Genomic DNA, 19,448 nt, shown 5'->3' on the forward strand with positions numbered 1-19,448 from the left:
TCAAACATAAATGTTTAAAGTCTGTGCATAAGTCAGTTCAAATCCAGCTCTTCCTTGTGTTCGGATGTATTTTGAAGAAAAACGTGATCCAACATGTCTAATAAACATACACAGAGCGGTGTCATTAGGAGCGACACATGACCATTGGACCCTGAGAATGAGCCGATAAACACCTGTTCAGTTTCAGGGGTGTAAAATACAAAAAAAAAAAAAAACGGACGATGAGTTTGTGTGTGAGGGGGAGGAGGGAGGAGAGAGAGGGAGTCATATAAATCATTATACATATCTGTGGAGCTGGGCACATCTCACAGTGGCAGACGAGACTCAACACACTCACAGAGACACACTGCTTTCAAAATAAGAGCATCTGATTTCAACAACCAGGTGAATTTATCACATAAATATAAAGGATCTGGATTTAATTCTTCACGACTGCTGGGCCGAGGAGGGATCATGGATCCGATTGTGGAAGTAGTGGCTTTTATTTTGGGGTTCGTCGGTTGGGTGATGGTCGGGGTCACCCTGCCGAACAGGTACTGGAAGACCTCCACCGTGGACGGGAACGTCATCACCACATCCACCATCTATGAGAACTTGTGGATGTCATGTGCGACGGATTCAACCGGGGTCCACAACTGCAGGGAGTTCCCTTCTTTGTTGGCTCTGAGTGGTACGTGGACAAAAACAATCACATTGCACAGAAAAGTTAAAAAAATAGAGAATTAGTTTGTTTCTTAGTTTAAAAATATAATTCAATGTGGTTGTGTATGTTTTCTAAGATGATTTGAGGTTTTATGGTGCTTTGTACACCTTGAGAATTTTTTTATTGAACTTTAATTGTCCATAAAAAAATGCTTACAGGCCTTATCAAAGTCACAAACTGTCTTCAGCCACATGATCGTTTTTTAAAACAGCTCACGTGTCCCACATGGTGGATTTATTGCCTCTCTTTGTGAACTTGCAGGCTACGTCCAGGCGTCTCGTGCCCTCATGATCACATCTGTAGTGCTGGGCACCTTCGGACTGGTTGCGGCCCTGATAGGCATGCAGTGCTCGAAGGCTGCAGAGGGCAACGTAGTTCTTAAAGGGAGGATTGCTGGCACTGCTGGAGTACTTTTCATACTGCAAGGTAACAAAGACGAGGAAATGCATGTCAGAAATACACATTTTCAAAAACTACTTATCAATATTTTATTGCACATTCAAATCAATTATCCATAGATTTCCTTCTGGTGACCTGAAAGACTTTGGACCCCATTTGTATCTTTAGAAGCTGCCAACTGCCATATATTGATTAAAGAATATCTGATTGTTTTTTTATCTAAAGGTGTGTGCACAATGGTCTCAGTCTCCTGGTACGCCTTCAACATCACTCAGGACTTCTTTGACCCGTTCTATCCGGGGATAAGGTGAGACTGTGTTTGTTGTTGTCATAGTGGAGAAAGGGGAGGGTAGAATAAAGTCTGATCTTGAGCCTCACACAAGAAACTTCCGTATGTCTCAGGTATGAAATCGGAGAAGCACTTTACATCGGCTGGTGCTCGGCTGTGCTCGCCATCGCCGGAGGAGCCTGCCTAACCTGCTCCTGCAGAATGGGGCATGAGGAAAAATAGTGAGTACATGTGTTGGTGTTTGATTCCATCCAATGTGTAAAAATGTGATATAATGCATCCATACAACAGATCTACTGGTGTGAGGTCACTTTCACGTGTCAGACACTGAAATACAAGAAGATGAATCTGTGAAATAATTCATTTAAGGACTTAAATTACCCACAAATTCATTTTTAAACAATATTAAAATATGACAGTTGATACTAGAATAATTTAAGGCTTGGAAAATGTATATCTAGATAGAAATCTGACCTTAAAAACAAAATACAGCTGCAAAAATTAAGTAAACAGTCACATGCATACATCAAATAATTTATAAAAAATAAATAATAAGTTTGTCCAAGCTTAAGTAATTCACATGCACTTGTTGAACACCCATTGAATGTTTTTTACTTTAGAGCTCCCTGACCGTTTTAAAGCAGTTACAGGAAGAAATTTGATGCAACCTGGCGCCCTCTAGAGGCCAGAATTTACCACCACACCTGTTGAGTGTAAACAAAGTTTTCAATGGGCAGTTTCACTCAAGCTTGTTGGGAGTGCCCTTCAATTTAAGTGCCTGAGGAGGTTCCTTATGCGAGATAAAAGAGGCTGTTATGAGGTTTGCACCCTCAAAAGCTTTTACTTAAGTGAAATTTAAAGAGAAACATAACTACTTTATTGTGTAGTCTAATTACCTGTGTTGTATGTTTAAGTTGATTTAAGCCTAATTAGGCCCCTTAGCGATTAGAACTGCTTTGTGTTGAGTTTGGCACCACCTAGTGGACTAGACCTGAGGCAAGTCAACAACAATCCTATTGGAGTAATAGTAAAGGTATAACACTGTTTAAATGTAATAATGTCGTTGATTATTGTGAGGTCGTGAGTTACCTTAATACTGGTTGTCAAAAATCAGGCCAGTCTTTGCAGTCTGAAGGTAGCATGACTGTGAGAGTGGAACTGAGCAGGCCATCGTTAATGCTTTAAGGTAAAGCTCTACTTTTGTTGCTGTTATAATACAATACAATATTATACAATACATGTTGATACAATACGATACGAAACAATACATTACGAAACATTTTGATACAATACAATAGGATACGATACGATATGATACTATACAATACAACACGATATGGTACGATACAATACGATACAATACGATACAATACGATACAATACGATACAATACGATACAATACGATACAATACGATACCATACAACACGATATGGTACGATACAATACGATACAATACGATACAATACGATACGATACAATACGATACAATACGATACAATACAATACGATATGATACAATACGATACAATACGATATGATACAATACGATAGGATACAATATGATACAATACGATACAATACAATACGATATGGTACAATACGATACAATACGATACAATACAATACGATACAATACGATATGATACAATACGAATACAATACGATATGATACAATACGATAGGATACAATATGATACTATACAATACAACACGATATGGTACGATACGATACGATATGATACAATACGGTATGTAATGATACGATACATAATCGTGTTACGATACGAAACACTGATAGGATACGAAACATTATAGAATAGAATGTACTTTATTAATTTATTTATTAGGATGTGATACGCAACATTATGATATGATATGATTCAATATGATACGATATGAAACATTATGATACAATACGAAAAAGTACAGTACCGTAAAGTATGATACAGAACACGTTGATACAATACGATACGAAACAATACATTACGAAACATTTTGATACGATACGATACAATACGATAGGATACAATATGATACGATATAATATGATATGATACGATACAATATAATACGATATAATGCAATATACTAGGATATGGTATGATGTGATACAATACAAAACATTGTTACGATACGAAAGGATGAGATATGATATCATACAGCACACTATGATACGATATGAAACATTATGATACGATATGAAACAAGACACTATGATACGAAACACTACGACATGATATGATACCAAACATTACAACATGATACAATACAACACAATACAACACAACAGGACACTACAGAATATGACATGTCCCAAAAAAATACAATACAGTTTGATCCGATACAATAGTACGGAGAAAAAAATCAAACATCAAACAATCCACATGTAAACAGAGAAGCACATTCCAATGACTTCCACAAACAACATATATTGCACATTACCCAAGTGATAAAAGTTACTGAAAAGCTTCAAAGAATGTTGATTGGAGGATACAACTTGAACCCAACTCAAATGATGACTGTTCCTGTTTCACCATCTTGTTTTGCAGCCCGTTGCCTTATCAATCCAGAGGAACTGCATATTCTGGACCAGCACAGACCAGAAGTGTGGCTGCCAGCACTTACGGAAGAAATGCTTATGTTTGAGAAACAGAAACCTGATCCGTCACAAATGCTTGGATGGAACTTATTCATCACCACATTGTTTGTTGATGGGTTAAATATATCCTAGTGTACGACCTTTACACTTCAGATGGAGCTTACTGTTTGTTCAATGTTCAGTGGTTGATATGACATTAACCACAGAACTGTGTACTCTGTACAAATGATAGCTTTCAAATTGATAGTGCTCAAGACGTAAAAGTTGTGAAGGGCCAATGGGCCACATCACACATCACACAGACATACTGTACGCCCTCAATGATTCTATTTATGTTTCTCTGATGATATGAGCACAAATACATTAACACACAGTCACTTTTCATAAAGCTTTCCAATCATTTGATAATCTGTATACATTCTATTAAGACTTTTGTCTAATTTTGGTCAGAAACTGATGTGATTCATTGTGCGCGTCTGTGTTTTTTGTACAGTTTTATAGAAAATTCTTCTGAAAGAAGGACAAGGACGAGTTATGTGCATTGTTTTTTGTTTGTTTTTATACGATTGTACGTAATAAAATGTTTTATGCTCAATGATTTGGTTTAACGCTGTATTCATGATGTTAGCAAAGTTCAAAGTGTATACTTCTATTAATGATAGGTTATTTTATGATTGCAGAGTTAACTATAAAAAAGGTCATGTGTTGTGTCTCAGAGAAAAATATTGCAGATGTTTTCATTTTCTTGATACAAAAGTGGTATTAAAAATTATTTAGGTACATTATTTATACAACACAAGTTTTTAGCACATTTGGAGGACATTGTTGCTTCAAGACAGACAGAAATATTTAGACGCTAAAGCATAAGAGGGAGTGATATTGTAGGCCTACCAAATATCAGCACTGCTGTGGTTTGGTTAAAGCTACAGGGACAGTCACACCAGTGTTGATACTCAGTCCAATGTCATAACCTTAAGTCTGATAGCACTTTTGTACATCAGTTATCCAAGAAGCACAAAGTTGTTGTTTTTTAAAGCAACAGATTTGTAGTTTTTGTTCATTTAATCACTCATTTTGTCTTATTGTGTTATCAGACAGTGAAATTAGACCCTACAATAACTAGATGGCCTGTGTGTTTCAGAGATATTTGCTTGATAGATTAATAGTCAGCTGTTCTTTATTCAGAACATCTGGCTGAGGCGAAGTGTTGATGTTCTCTTTAGCACTCATGGAATCCAATCAGATGGTTTGGTCAGAACATGCTTTGTATTTTTCTGAAATAGGAAATAATACATGTTAGATTCACATTATTTTAATACGAAACATTATGATATGATACGAAAGGATGAGATATGATATATGTTAGATTCACATTATTTTATTTAACCAGAAGTGTCAAAAGTATTCACATTCATTACTCTAGTAGAAGTATAGATACTGGGGTTTAAAAAGACTTCTGTAGAAGTTGAAGTATCAGCTCAAGCTTTTTACTGAAGTGAAACTGTAAAAGTTCTGGTTTCAAAACTACTTAAAGTATAAAAGTAAAAGTAATGTAAGGGGGAAAAAATGCCATTACGGACAAAAGCTTAGGCTGCGCCACAGGGTCCTATTGTGCACTACTCCACCCTCCCCAAAAAACACTTTTCTAAAGGCCATAATGACTATAATGTTATATTAATATGTTAATGTTGAAATATTTGGGTTGCACCTGTTTCAGTCGCATTTATGCCCATTGAAAATGAAGGCTTTTTTGTACAATGCAAATACATTAAAGAACCATATATGTATACTACTGAGCATTAACATGTTTCATGGAGTGGAGGATATGATGACTAGTTGCCTATAAGTATTGTCATGGTGCAAAAAGTCAAACTTCACAGGCATGTTATCAACAGCATTTATTGGAATGTCAATGTACATAAATGTGGTTTTTTTTTAAGATGACAAACTGAAATGAAATAAGAGTAACGAGGCTATTTTTAAAATGCAAGGATTAGAAGTAAAAAGTCAGCTTAAAGTATAGATACCCCAAATTTCTACTTAAGTAAGGTAACAAAGTATTTGTACTTCATTACTTGACACCTCTGTATTTAACAAACAGAAAAAGTAAGAGTAGGCTATAAGTAAAACAGTAGAAAATCAGAAATGATTCATGGTTCTGCTTCAGAATTTGCTAATTAAATTCACTTCCTTGAGCTTCTTACTTTGCATAAATAAGCTTCAGTCACACAAGGAGCACTTTCGGTTTTCTTTTTGGAACATCATGAGGTTAACAAGTACAGCCTGATAATCATGGTCTACAGTAATTTACATGAGTAATCAGATGCTTTAGTCAGAACATGCTTTGTACTTTTCTGAAATAGGAAATAATACATGTTAGATTCAGTTTTTAGATTCAGCTTTTCTTTATTTTATTAAACAAATAGAAAAAGTAAGAGTATGCTATTATTAAAATAGTAGAAAATCAAAAATGATTCATGGTTCTGCTCCAGAATTAGCAAATTAAATTCACTTCCTTGAGCTTCTTACTTTGCATAAATAAGCTTCAGTTACACAAGGAGCACTTTCGGTTTTCTTTTTGGAACATCATGAGATTAACAAGTTCAGCCTGATAATCTTGGTAATTTGCATGATGAGTAATGGCATGCGCTGTGTGTGTACAGCTCATACCTCCTGTCTGGCCCATGCAGGGACATAGAGAGCATCAGTGCTGGTTAAAATAGGCTCTCCAATGAGAGCAGCCCACGTTTCTAGACCAACACGGATGTGCGCTGCGTGGACCAACCACGGGAATGTAGGGCAGAAAGGGAGGGGACGACGAAACCGGAGACACAGAGGGTTTCGTGTACGAATCTAACAGGCCGGCAGCTACTTAACTTCTGTATCAGCTTGTTATGTGAAGGTGTTTGCAGTCAGGTAGAGACAGCTAAGCCGCTATCAAGGCAGGAAAGGTGCTGTTTATTGTTATCGGCTTAGGGGGGAACCTTCAAGCTGCGTGCCTCGTTCCCACCCGGAGTACAGTAACACACGGACCGTAAATATAGCAACTGTCGTAGCTGCTGCTTCTGCCGTCCGACCGGCGGAGGGAAACAATGCAGATTCAATAAGTTATATCACCGTTTCAATGACACTACTCTTAAATCTCACTGGACTGGAAAGCAGAGCCGCGGAAGGTTCCGGTGTGAGGAGGTGAACGGCTTCAGGGATGGATTCGTGTCGGCGGGCAGGACTCAGCGGGGTCCTGTGCTCCCTGTCACTGCTCTGTGTCATCCTGGACATCCAGCTGGACGGTAGGGCTGGCTTTACATGCATCAACAAGCTTCTGAAAGACATGTCAAACACTTATACACACTAAGCTAGCTTAACTTTGATACGATATGTGATGATATATTTTGATATGTGTGCACAAACTGCTAAGAAGTGAATGCTAACTCAGATGACGCCCCTCTGAGCTTCAGTCATAACAGCCTCTCTGTTACTGTAAATGCACCACTAATTATTTACGTTCCTAAAGTTGAATATAAAAGATGTTTCCAGTCAGGAGGACACCACACCTCAGTTGTTACCCCTGCATTAATATCTAAATATAGAGAAAAGGAGTGAGGGTTCACCAATTATTGACATACGACGACGTGTAGTTCAAAACAGCGACGGATAATGTTATTGTACGTAGTCTATGATCTTTGATGGCGGATGGCGGCTTCGAAACCGTCTTAACTTTTACATTTTTTTCAAAACTGTGCGATTATATAATCGTGCTAACTCATTTTACCGTTAATTAGAAGCCAAAATAGGAATAAAAAAAATATCCCCTCCATAATATTGAACTTTGACCTTTGACTTTGACCTGTAATCTGTGTGGTTCGTCGATGAAGTCAAGGGTAATGGTGCGTTCAAATCAAGACGTGAATATTCGCTTAGAGGGAGTAAGTAAGTAAGTAAGTAAGTAAGTACATTTTATTTAGTATAGCACCTTTCACAGAATAAAATCACAAAGTGCTTCACAGGAAAATATCCAACACATTAAAAGAAACAGACAATAGCATAAATAGAACATTAGTCTGAACACAGTGACTCGAAGGCCTGTTTAAATAAATGTGTCTTCACAAGTTTTTTAAAGGCGACAACAGATATAGCAGAACGGACATTTACAGGAAGAGCGTTCCACAATGTCGGTGCCACAACTTCAAAAGCACGGTCACCTTTTGTTCTTAAGCGCGCTCGAGGGACAACCAGCAAGCCCTGGTCAGAAGACCTGAGTGGCCTACTGGTAAGGTAGGGGTGGAGCAGGTCGACGATGTATTCAGGAGCCTGACCATGCAGAGCTCTATACACAAAAACGAGGACTTTAAAGTGAATCCTAAATTTAACTGGAAGCCAATGTAAGGAAGCTAGAATCGGAGTGATGTGGGTTGTCCGGCTGGACTTGGTCAACAGCCTTGCAGCAGCGTTCTGGACTAATTGAAGACGATGGAGGGACGATTTACTGAGGCAGGTGAAAAGTGAGTTACAATAGTCCAGTCGGGATGAAACAAAAGCGTGTATGATCATTTCCAGTTCGGGATGTGACACAACAGACCTGAGTTTGGCAATGTTTCGTAAATGGAAGAAGCATAACCGGGACAACTGTTTTATGTGGTGATCAAAGTACATGGACAGGGGGAGGGGGGCTCCCACGCCACAGCAGTTTGTTGTCATCAAACAAGGTTGAGCTTGCTGACATTGAATGTGGAAGCCAGTAATGCTAAACTTCCTACTACAACCCATAGCAGGATTCAAGTGACAGACAAAGTTTTTCACAGCTCAGCACAGAATCCTCCTCCCTCTCTGTCCTCACAGTGAGCTCCTGTTTATTCCTGACCCCTTAAAAACCAGGTATAGTCACAGAGTTCAGGGAAGCTGCACAGATATAGAATCAAAGTGTCCCATATATTCCAGATGAGGGAATCTCCACTGGTCCATACATCACACCTCACGTCACCGGGTGATCTGTACGCTGATTGGCTCTCACAGCGCGATGGATTCGCTGGATTTCAGATATTTCAACTCTTGTGAATCGCTTCATTCGCTTCGTGCGATTCGCGCTGCCAGACCAGCATTTTTTTCTAACGTTGCAATTTTGAAGATATTGAGATTACAAGTCTTCCAATGAGAGGCACAGCTGACTTGATTAACAGGTGGGAACACTTCAGCTGTTGGCTAGGAGGCTCAAACTCCGCCTCTTTACGTCACAATAAGTTTGGTTGAATTTAACATTTCCAATATGGCCCCCGCCGTCGATTGGCTTCAAAACAGCGCCCAGGAACAGAAGGGTGACGTCACGGATACTTCGTCCATTATTTACACAGTCTTTGGGTAACACAAACACAGGGTGCTAAATAAACATCGATGCTAATGCTAACTGAAATTTTCAGCACTGGAGAATTTATTTTTAAAGCTCCTGTGTGGAATTTTTTATAAAACTGTCTAATATGACAAATGTTGCCTCTCTTTGACCAACAAGAGCAAACTGGACAATGCCCATAAAACTTTTAGGTTTTAATTTTTAATGTTTCATACCACTGGAGGAGGGTAGGTGTCAGCTGAAGGGATTAACAGGAAGCTGCTAAAACGACGAGGAAGATAATGTGACAGTCAAAAAAGCAGGGTTAGATTTTGTAATGAGAAAACACGACTTACACTTGTATAGAACAAGATCAGCATAGAGTGTTGATGTTCAGGCCGGTCCACAGCAGGCATCAGAATCAACACAAACACAAAGTTTCTCACTGGAGCTTTAAATTGATTTCTAATATATTTCAAATTAAAAAGCCCCATTTGCTTTTTTCTTATTAAACTAAAAAATGTCACAGTTTTTGGCGCCAGTTTGGCTTTGCAGGAAAATCATGCACCCCATGTACAGAAGCTATAGTCCCAGAAACAGGTGGCATAAAATGAGACAGTAGCTGGGCAGTGAGAGCCGATACATCACCAGGGTTATCATGTTGGCACCAAATTAAATGTTATCATAGTATAAAATGTCAACAACCTCGTACAATACAACACAAGTAAACTTAATGTAGTCCACAGAGTTCTTACCTGTTGATGTTACTGCCTGAGATGAGACTGCCTGTGTGTAACAGGAAGACAAATGGAAGTTCCATCATGCTGTTATATTTTTATCGCTGTCTCTTTGTCAGTGTGTATTTCCAGTCTGACTTAGGCTCCATCTTATGTTACAGGCGTCCTCGGGGCATCCCATGTCGAGATCGAGCAGCACTTGGAGATGGGCCGCAAACTTTTGGCGGCTGGGCAGCTGGCTGAAGCCTTGTCTCACTACCACTCTGCCGTGGGTAAGGTTACACGCATACACAGACGGACAGACGGACAGACGGACAGACAGACAGACAGACAGACAGACAGACAGACAGACAGACAGACAGACGCTGAGTCACATTTATGCTCTCACCGCTAGCTGACGTGTCCTCTTCAAGACCAAAGTTTGGTGACAAATTCTAAATCCACATTTGTGTTATTTCAAAGAGGGAGACTCTAAGAATTATCTGACCTACTACAAGCGGGCTGCCGTGTTCCTGGCGATGGGAAAGTCTAAATCAGCGCTCCCAGACCTGACCAGAGCCATCCAGCTCAAACCTGACTTCCTTGCTGTATGTATACTTTATCACAACCAGAAAAACTAGTCCACAATAGCTAAAATTCTTTTAGTTCACCAGGCCCATCATTGTCTTCCGACTTCTCCTCTTTTCTACTTTTCATCTCATCACATCTTTACGCTCCTGCTCTTTCAGGCCCGGTTGCAGAGAGGGAACATCCTGTTGAAGCAGGGAAACACAGACGAGGCTTTGGACGACTTTGAAGCAGTGGTGAGTCTAACTCCTCACAGTTCTGTCCTCCTTTAAGAAGAAAAATCTTCCAGCAGAAGGAGTCAACAAGCTTTTTATTTTCATAGCTGTCAAGGTCCCCAGACCACGAAGAAGCCGAGGAGCAGGTGAAAAAAGCCAGTGAGCTGGTGGAGTTGCAGGAGGAGGCACATGCTGCGTATCACCAGGGAGACTACAGCACTACAGTGGCTGTGCTGGAGAGAGTGATAGAGGTGAGGGAGTTTGCATTTAAAGCTGTTTTCCTGTATTTCGATTTTATTAACCTGTTTATGTCTTATTATTTCCCAGTAATTGTCAAATATCCGTCAAAAAACATATATCTATTAATTTAATTTGCTGCAACTTGAAGCTTGCCGCACTCACTTGTAAAACAATGACTTTTTGTTACTTTTATGACGTATAGATACGTTAATAAAGAATCCACAGAAATTATACTAAAAGGGAGACGGAAGCAGGCAACAGAAATGATTAGGAAATACCACAGAGGAAGTGTTAGAGCCATATGTGTGTCAATATTATGTGTGGACTGTTTTACTTTGTTTGATGCACTTGTGTACACACTAGGTGGCGGGTGTGTCAAGCCAGGTGTAGAAAGCGTAATGTAGCGAAGAAAACCCAATTAGTGGTAGGTGAGCTGTCTACCGGGTAGCAAACCGTTTTTGAACGCCGTCTTCACCATCGTCGTAATCTTTGTCATCGTTTCGTGCCCAATAACTTTATGCCTTTAATTCTGCAAGCGCATAGTAGATGTAAGTGTGGATTGATCCGCTGAGCCTTTATTGTATGTCGATGTAAAATAAACCCGTTGGTGTCAATGTATGGAGTTTGGACGTCATTCATCCATCCTGCACAAGGACACGCGTCAACTGAGTCCCGGTACAGCAGCCCCTCAGTGGCGTATAGGTTTTGTTTCTATTGGCGAAAGCAAGCCACTACAGGAAGAAATGCAACCCTTTTCACAAATGTATTCCTGAATTTTTTTTATAAAATATCTGGACAGCTTGTCCTTGAAATTTCCCGAAGTGCTATTCAAACATGTTCCTCACAGCGGGAACTTTGCCCTATTGTACGGGGGGGCGTGGATACGTGTCGAGAGGCAGGATGTGAGAGAAGAAGCACACTGCTGTTGCCACAGTGTAATTTTTGCAAGTGTGCAAGATGTCCAACTCTAGTATAGAATTACAAATACAACATTATCTCTCTGCCGTCCTTTACTGAGACGGACTGAGATAAAGTCAGGGTGTAAAATTTGACAGTTTTTGCGTTCACACATGCTGCCCACCTCAAAATATTCAGGACTGTAACACGTGTGTGAAAAGGGCTTTAAACTTTTGTACATTCTGGACTCTGGAGGTCCTCCCAGTCAACAATAATCTGTAGCTGGGTGGATTATGTGTGATTAAAACAACATATCAGCAGGATATGAAATTACATATGATCCTAAACCTCTTCAGTTCCAACCTTTGTGGTAGAACGTTAAGATCTCACACATTTAGTCAAGTGTTTGCTTCTGACTAAAGAAATTCACTCTGTATAAATGTTCCCATTATTCCTCAGATCTCCCCCTGGGATCCAGAGTCGAGGGAGCTCCGAGCAGAGTGCTACATCCGTATGGGGGACCCTCAGAAAGCCATCCAGGATCTGACGCCGACCACGAGGCTCCGCAACGACAACCGAGCCGCCTTCCTGAAGCTCAGCATGCTGCACTACAGCCTCGGAGAACACCAAGAGTCCCTCAAGTGAGCCCGGAAGTAAACAAATGACTCTGAGTCATGCAAAACCAAGCTGATTTTCATCTCATTTAAAAATCTGTGCGTGTGTCCCTGCAGTCACATCCGAGAGTGTCTGAAGCTGGACCAGGATGACAAGGAGTGTTTCAGCCACTACAAGCAGGTGAAGAAGCTCAGCAAGCAGCTGGATGCAGCAGAGGAGCTCATACACATGGACAGGTCGGTAGACTTTCCCCTCCTAAATTAAAGCTCCTGTAAGGAATTTTTAGCAGGTGGAAAAAAGAGACTGAAATTTATACTGGTGTCTCTTGAGGACCTACAAAACCAAATGAGACTGCAAACATAAAGACTGACTTTTCTATACCGTTATTTTTAATGAATGACATCTCTAACAGGGCGGAGGTAGGTGCACAGTGCCTTTATAAGCAGCCTAAGCAGCCTTTATTTACATTTTCCACAGCAATGAGTGAAACATTTGGTTGAACAGGATGAGATTTAATGTTTAAAAAAACAACTTTTACATCCACTTCACAAAATTAATGTAGAAATAAAGTAAGATCTTGCGTCCACAGGTGGCATAAGAATCAACACAGACTTAAAGTTCCTTACAGGAGCTTTAAATGATAATAAAACGTTCAACCTAACTAACCTAATGAATTATCTTTACTGTGTTTCCTCTGGCTTACAACTAGGTTTGAGGAAGCCATTGAAAAATACGAATCAGTTATGAAGACGGAGCCAAATGTCCTGTTCTACACCAACCTGGCCAAAGAGAGGATCTGCTTCTGCTATGTCAAGGTGCGTTTATTTTAAGTTAAAGAAAGTGATGTTTGGTTAGTTAACGGAGTAATACTCACCATGAAGTCTGATCATCAACATTTTGAAAATGATATCTGCAAAAACTTGATCCCTCCGTCTTCTCCATTCTAGATCAAGTTGGTTCACGAGGCGATAGATGTGTGTTCAGAAGCTCATCAAAGAGACCCTCGCAACGTCAACATCCTCCGAGATCGAGCTGAGGCGTACATCCTCAACCAGGACTACGAGAAAGGTAGAGCATGCTGGGCAAAGTAGAGGAAATTTAAAACATGTGTTGTTGTCTCTGCATCAAAACTTTCTATGTTTATTTTAATTTTAACATTTTATTTTGTTTTGATTTGTTGCAGCTGTTGAGGACTACCAGGAGGCAAGAGAGTTTGACGGTGACAACCCGGATATTAGAGAAGGGCTGGATCGAGCACAGAAAATGCTGAAAGTCTCTAAGAAGAGGGACTACTACAAGATCCTGGGTGTCAGCAGGTAACCAGTTTTTCTTAAATGATGTCAGAAGACATTTTAGAAATAAATATATATATAAATCGCAATGTTTTGGAATTTTTCAGATTTTTTTTTTTGTGGAAATTTCCTGAAAATTCTGCAATTTCAAGATTTTTTTCTGAAACTTAAGAAAATTCTAAATGTCCTACATTTTCGGATTTTTGTGAATTTCAATGCAATTTTCCAAAACTTTTGGGGAACAAAAAATACTACAAAATTCTCAAAATTTTATTAATTGTACTGCTATTTTGGGGAAATTAATAGTTTTCAGTTGAACTCTCCAGAAACTTTCCAAGCTTTCTGTTGAATTTTTGAACATATATCCATGAAAATATTGGGTATCCATTCCAGAAATTTCTGTAGAAATTATCACAAACTTTTAGAATTATTATTCTTATTCTTAAGTTTTGTTTTTGGGGCATTTTTGCCTTTAATGTAGTGCTACTTTTTCCTAGGCTGCATAAACATTACACAGAAGTGACAGCGTGCACAAAGGAGAAACCAGACAGAGTGAGGAAGCAGCAGAGGAACTTATAGCAAGTTGAAAATGTGTGAATATGTTGGTACCATTTCCCTGTAATACATGCAATGAAAGTATCTAGACCAGCTGGAGAGAGACAGGAAACCTGGGGAGTACAGAGTGGGGGATGACATGCAGTAAATGGTCAAGGCTGGAATCGAACCTGTGACCTCTGCTACAAGGACTATAGCCTCTGTATATGGGACTCATGCTTAGACTGCTAGTCCAATGGCGCCCAAACTTTTAGAATTTTTTAATGGAAATATCTAAATGTGTACAAAAATGTTAGTTTAATCTCAATGACTTCAAGCTCCCTAATCTGTGCTCACTTTGTTTTCTTTAGGAGTGCAAATAAGCAGGAGATCATAAAGGCATACAGGAAGCTGGCACAGCAGTGGCACCCCGACAACTTCCAGTCTGAGACGGAGAAAAAGGAAGCAGAAAAGAAGTTTATTGACATAGCGTCAGCTAAAGAAGTCCTCATTAACCCAGGTAAGGAACTCACAGCACTGAGTCAGCATCCTCTCAATTCCAGAAATGTAACAAAGTAGCTTCCATCAACTAAGCTGATAAAAGTTGTTTTAGTTTAATTTGAGGAGGACCTCAGTGAGTCTGATCTCTGGTTTGTCTTGGGAAGAAGAACTGGTACAGTAAAACAACAAACATTAAAGAGGCTTTAAAGGCAATTTTTTTTTTTAAGTAAAACAATACTTGAACATTAGAAGAGACTTTCTCATCTAATTGTCCAAACTTAGACATGAAGAATGACACCACTCTCGTGACTGTGCGTTAAAGATTGAGACTACAGTGAGCAGATTGCTAGCTTAGCTAGCTAGCAGGAAACAGTTAATATTTATTCCAATGTAGCGAAAAACTGTTTATCTTTAAAATGTTATAAAGGATGCTTGAAAAAACTTTTAACTGCTGTTACTTAATTATACTCATCATGCTCAACCACATACTCATAGAGTAGGTGTCCATACACATCATATTCATATTTTTTACTTCTGAATTCTGTTGATGTAATAACTGTATTTATATTAAATTTTCATTTTGTATATTCTTATGTTATTTTATTTTTAGTTGTCTTCATATGTGTCAATTTAGTATTTTTTAATTCATTTTTGATATTAGAACATTATTTAGGTGGAGGCTTCAAAAAAGCTCTCTGAGTGTTCTGCCTCACATTATATTATTTATCTTTGCTATTTTTTTTTTGTATATATTTTCTTTTAATTGTGCAAATATATAAACATAAACATAAACATTAGCTTAGCATTAAGAAGACATAAAGGAACCGCAAGCCAGATGGAGTACAAAGATTATAGCTGTTATTATCAGCCCCATATCACAGAGACATCAATATTGGTGTCCATGTTTTTGGATATCAAGTTAAGAACATTTTTGTCACATACATTATACAGTTTTTTTTTACATCGATAATGTGTATGTATTCTAGTTCAAAATATGGATTTGTCATATTAGCTGTATTATTTCACTCCAAGCTGTATCGGTGATATCAGTCAAACAAATATTCTACCTCCATAAGACAAAATTAAAGACATATTACAGCCAGACTCTAATGTACTGTGTGCATCATGTTAGAAGTCTGTTAACCTTTTCCTGTTTTAAATTTGTCCCTCTTGGCTTGCCGTTGTCTGGACAGAAATGAGGCAGAAGTTTGATGCTGGTGAGGATCCTCTGGACCCAGAGAACCAGCAGGGCGGCGGGGGAGGAGGAGGACAGGGCTGGCCTTTCCACTTCGACCCCTTCCAGTCCGGCGGCAGCTTCCACTTCAAGTTCCACCACAACTAGAGAGAGAGAGAGAGAACTACAGGAACTACGGATAGACGTCTTCCCAGGAACGTTTTTGCTTTGGCTTTGGACATGTTTGTCAGTTACTTGAACATTCGGGGGGTTTTTGTTGTTTTTTTTTTTACACAGAAGAGGCTTGAACTATAAATTGTAACTTCTCTGGACTAAAATGAAGGACCAGACTGTCGCTACTGCTGAGGAAAGAAAAATGAAGTCTTGTTTCAACACTTCACTGCCTTAGGAATGGAAAAGATGGCGGGCGAAAGCAGTCATTGTGACATTTGGGGGTGTCTGCTCTTACTTTTTTTCTTTGTGCCATTTTTTTTCCTCAAGGGACTCTCCTTTTTTTTTAACGCAGTCGCTCATTCTCAGCCATCACACAGGCGGACTGTCTGTGTCTCTGCTCGCAGTATTCTTAATGAGGAATCACATTTAATGATTTCAGTCTATATTTTTGACCATGTCAAACCTTCTCTGTGATTAGAGAACCAAGGCTTTTCTACACAGCAGCGGCGTTGTTGTTGTGGCGGTAAGTTGCTTAGACTTGAGCACTATAAAAGGAAACTCGTAGGACAGTTTTGAAATCCTATGGATCTTAAATCAGAGCCACTCTGTGATCGTTTTAAAAGTTATTCTTGAGCTTGTTTTTTTACAACTATCTAAAAAGGAATAATGTGTGAAATCTGTATTGTTGTATCTTCAAACGGCTATTTATGCAGCACCAAATGTCAGTGATATAACTCATGATTTAACTCGAACACGGTCTGAACTGAGAGGAAGGTTTTCTTTTGAGATAACGGTGTAGCAGTCTGACTGTACAAGAGATTTATGAGTTTTTCTTTTCACTCCTTTCAGAGCACGTCTTTGAAATCTTGCACTTTTACCCTTTTGGTTAGACAGACCACTCCACATGTCATCCACTCCTGAGTTGTTACCGCAGGCTTTTAGAAGCCTTTTAAAGACTCTCTACAAGCCAAGTGTGTCTTCAGTAATTATGAGAGCCTCATTTGTAGAGTAGTCTTAAAGAGGAGTGGAGCTGCAGTCAGAGGCACAGTTTCAGTGAGTTGCAGAATAAAAGTGCAACTTTTTAAAGAAGTTCAGAGACACAAAATTATGTTTTTTGGCAGGTTATGACATTTGGAGTTTAAACTTTTAAGTTATTCTGTTTGAATCATTTTGACTGTGTGAAGCGAATGTGACGGGCTCTTTGTATTTAAATCGACTCAGTGGGACTGTTTTTGTTTTCTGGGTTTCTTTTCTGAGGGGTTTTTTTTTGTTGATTGTGGCTTCAATTTTACTGTTGCCAAACTGAATCAGCTGATATGCTAAGGCGTATAAAAATATTAAAACAACCCAACTTTGTCTGAATTTTTCTTGACTTTTGGTAAAATAAGGAGTATTTCAGAACGAATTCCCCTGAAACCTGAATGTTGAATGATGAGCGGGCTACAGAGCTCTGATGAGGTAACTTTGGCTTACTTTTCTTAACTCTCCTGTTATGTTCTGGGTCTTCTGGTCCTCCACAGCCACCGTCGCTTAGGTCAGTAATTTTCAACCACTGTGCCGTGGCACACTAGTGTCCCATGACAGATCGTCAGATGTGCTGTGGGACAATTTCACTTAATGAGTCCAAAAAAATATTATTCATATACTGCTAATAATTTGCCATGTAGTGCGTCTGTGCCTGCAGTATAGTGACTGGTGGAGTAATTCAGTAGTCGTACATGTACTGAGCTGCCCTACCCACCCACTGGGTGGCAATAAAGCGCACTAATGACCTTGTTAATTTAAGACAATAGAATTAATGATGTGTGCGTGAGGTGTATGTGACAAGACCAGTGATGGATAAATATTCAAAAAGGAAAAATGAAAACTCCAAACTTGGCCCTGGACAAAATTCTAACCTGGATGAAGAGCATAATATGGGTGGTTGAAAAGGCAACTTTTATGAGAAAACTACAATGGTGTCTGTGAGAGCTCTCAAAGCTAGCTACTTAGTAGCTGAACTCGTAGCCAAATCAAAAAAGCTACACACTGTGGCAGAGACATTAATACTACCTGCAAAAGCCATAATAAATGAGATGCTTTGCCCTGACACAGTTAAAAAAGTAGCCAAAGTCCCTCTCTCTGATAAATAGATTAATATATTGAGAGACTTAATGTGTCATTTTTAAAAACTTTTGGTTGGTGGTGTGACTCAGGATTGTTTTTTTAATGTAAGAAATGTGCCTTGGCTCAAAAAAGGTTGAAAAACACTGGATTAGGTGATGTGAAGGGTTATGGCTGATTTATACTTCTGCATCGAATCGAAGGTGTAGCCTACGCTGGAGGTCCGCGTAGCTCCTGTACCTACGCATGTAGCTGACGTGCACCTCCTCCAAAATGTAACTACCTCTAGAATCGACGCGGACCACAAGCCCTGTGATTGGTCCGCTCGGCGGCATTGTATTTCCTGTATTTACAGAACTTCAGGGATCCCCACTCATCAGCCGTGTATTTCATATCCTCCACTCTATCCTTCATGTAATCATGTCTGTATGATAAACAGCAACATGTATAAGCTGTAGATTAGTAGATGAACATAACACGCTCTGAATCTCTGTGGAAAAGTAAACAGAGATCGCAGCGGGGCTTTCAGAGAGACCGCACTGCCCTCAAGCATTTCGTTTTGCTGGAGAATTGCTCGACACACAAGTACGTGGTGCTCTTGTCCGCGTCAGCCTCTGCTGCGTAAGGGCGATGCAGAAGTATAAATCAGCCTTGAGGAACGGAGGGTTTCATTCTAGAATCTGACTGCAAGATGGCGCTAATATTCCCATTTCTACACATGGCACCTTTAAATGTAGAGGACTCAAAAACAAGATGTCACAATTTTATGTACCAACAAAAAATGTGAAACGTCTTGATACAAAAAAATTACTGGCAGTCCAAAGAGTTGATTGTAATATTAGTTCAATGAGTCGTATTAGAGGCAAAAAAAAGAAGTCAGTAAGATTTTGAGGGGGCCAGTCAGATTTCAATTGGGGCCACCTCCTGGTTCTGCCCCTGCACACTGCACGCTTCATGCCATTTAAGTCCATGAGGGTTCAATGTTTGAGTTGAAGGGTGGATATTGGGATTGGGCATTAGTCGGCACCTCAAACTGATCCCTCAAATGACATCACCCGAGGCAGTCCATAGGGTTTCACTTCCT

General features: G+C 39.4%; 2 protein-coding genes across 2 annotated transcripts; both read left to right on the plus strand.

Moving 5' to 3' along the window:
- The first annotated feature begins 275 nt into the window (after positions 1–275).
- cldn15a (claudin 15a) lies at positions 276–4,590 on the plus strand. Its single transcript, XM_034676647.1, has 5 exons — positions 276–670; positions 965–1,129; positions 1,328–1,409; positions 1,505–1,612; positions 3,943–4,590. The coding sequence occupies exons 1-5, from the start codon at positions 454–456 to the stop codon at positions 4,037–4,039; spliced, it is 669 nt and encodes a 222-aa protein (XP_034532538.1). The 5' UTR covers positions 276–453; the 3' UTR covers positions 4,040–4,590.
- A 2,068-nt stretch (positions 4,591–6,658) lies between these two features.
- On the plus strand, positions 6,659–17,617 carry dnajc3b (DnaJ (Hsp40) homolog, subfamily C, member 3b). The gene is made up of 12 exons (XM_034677043.1): positions 6,659–7,282; positions 10,214–10,324; positions 10,515–10,639; positions 10,781–10,855; positions 10,942–11,085; positions 12,431–12,612; positions 12,703–12,822; positions 13,296–13,401; positions 13,534–13,654; positions 13,770–13,902; positions 14,784–14,932; positions 16,107–17,617. The coding sequence occupies exons 1-12, from the start codon at positions 7,198–7,200 to the stop codon at positions 16,253–16,255; spliced, it is 1,500 nt and encodes a 499-aa protein (XP_034532934.1). The 5' UTR covers positions 6,659–7,197; the 3' UTR covers positions 16,256–17,617.
- The last annotated feature ends 1,831 nt before the right edge of the window (positions 17,618–19,448 follow it).

Source organism: Notolabrus celidotus, chromosome 23 (assembly GCF_009762535.1).
Source record: "Notolabrus celidotus isolate fNotCel1 chromosome 23, fNotCel1.pri, whole genome shotgun sequence".
Classification (NCBI taxonomy): Eukaryota; Metazoa; Chordata; class Actinopteri; order Labriformes; family Labridae; genus Notolabrus; species Notolabrus celidotus.

Bases quoted from the DNA above. Each gene is read 5' to 3' on its own strand.
- cldn15a (XM_034676647.1), top strand. From the start codon at position 454: ATGGATCCGATTGTGGAAGTAGTGGCTTTTATTTTGGGGTTCGTCGGT. The intron at 1,130-1,327 runs GTAACAAAGACG...TTTTATCTAAAG, and splicing joins AGTACTTTTCATACTGCAAG to GTGTGTGCACAATGGTCTCA. The intron at 1,613-3,942 runs GTGAGTACATGT...CTTGTTTTGCAG, and splicing joins ATGGGGCATGAGGAAAAATA to CCCGTTGCCTTATCAATCCA.
- dnajc3b (XM_034677043.1), top strand. From the start codon at position 7,198: ATGGATTCGTGTCGGCGGGCAGGACTCAGCGGGGTCCTGTGCTCCCTG. The intron at 12,823-13,295 runs GTCGGTAGACTT...GCTTACAACTAG, and splicing joins GAGCTCATACACATGGACAG to GTTTGAGGAAGCCATTGAAA. The intron at 13,402-13,533 runs GTGCGTTTATTT...TCTCCATTCTAG, and splicing joins TCTGCTTCTGCTATGTCAAG to ATCAAGTTGGTTCACGAGGC.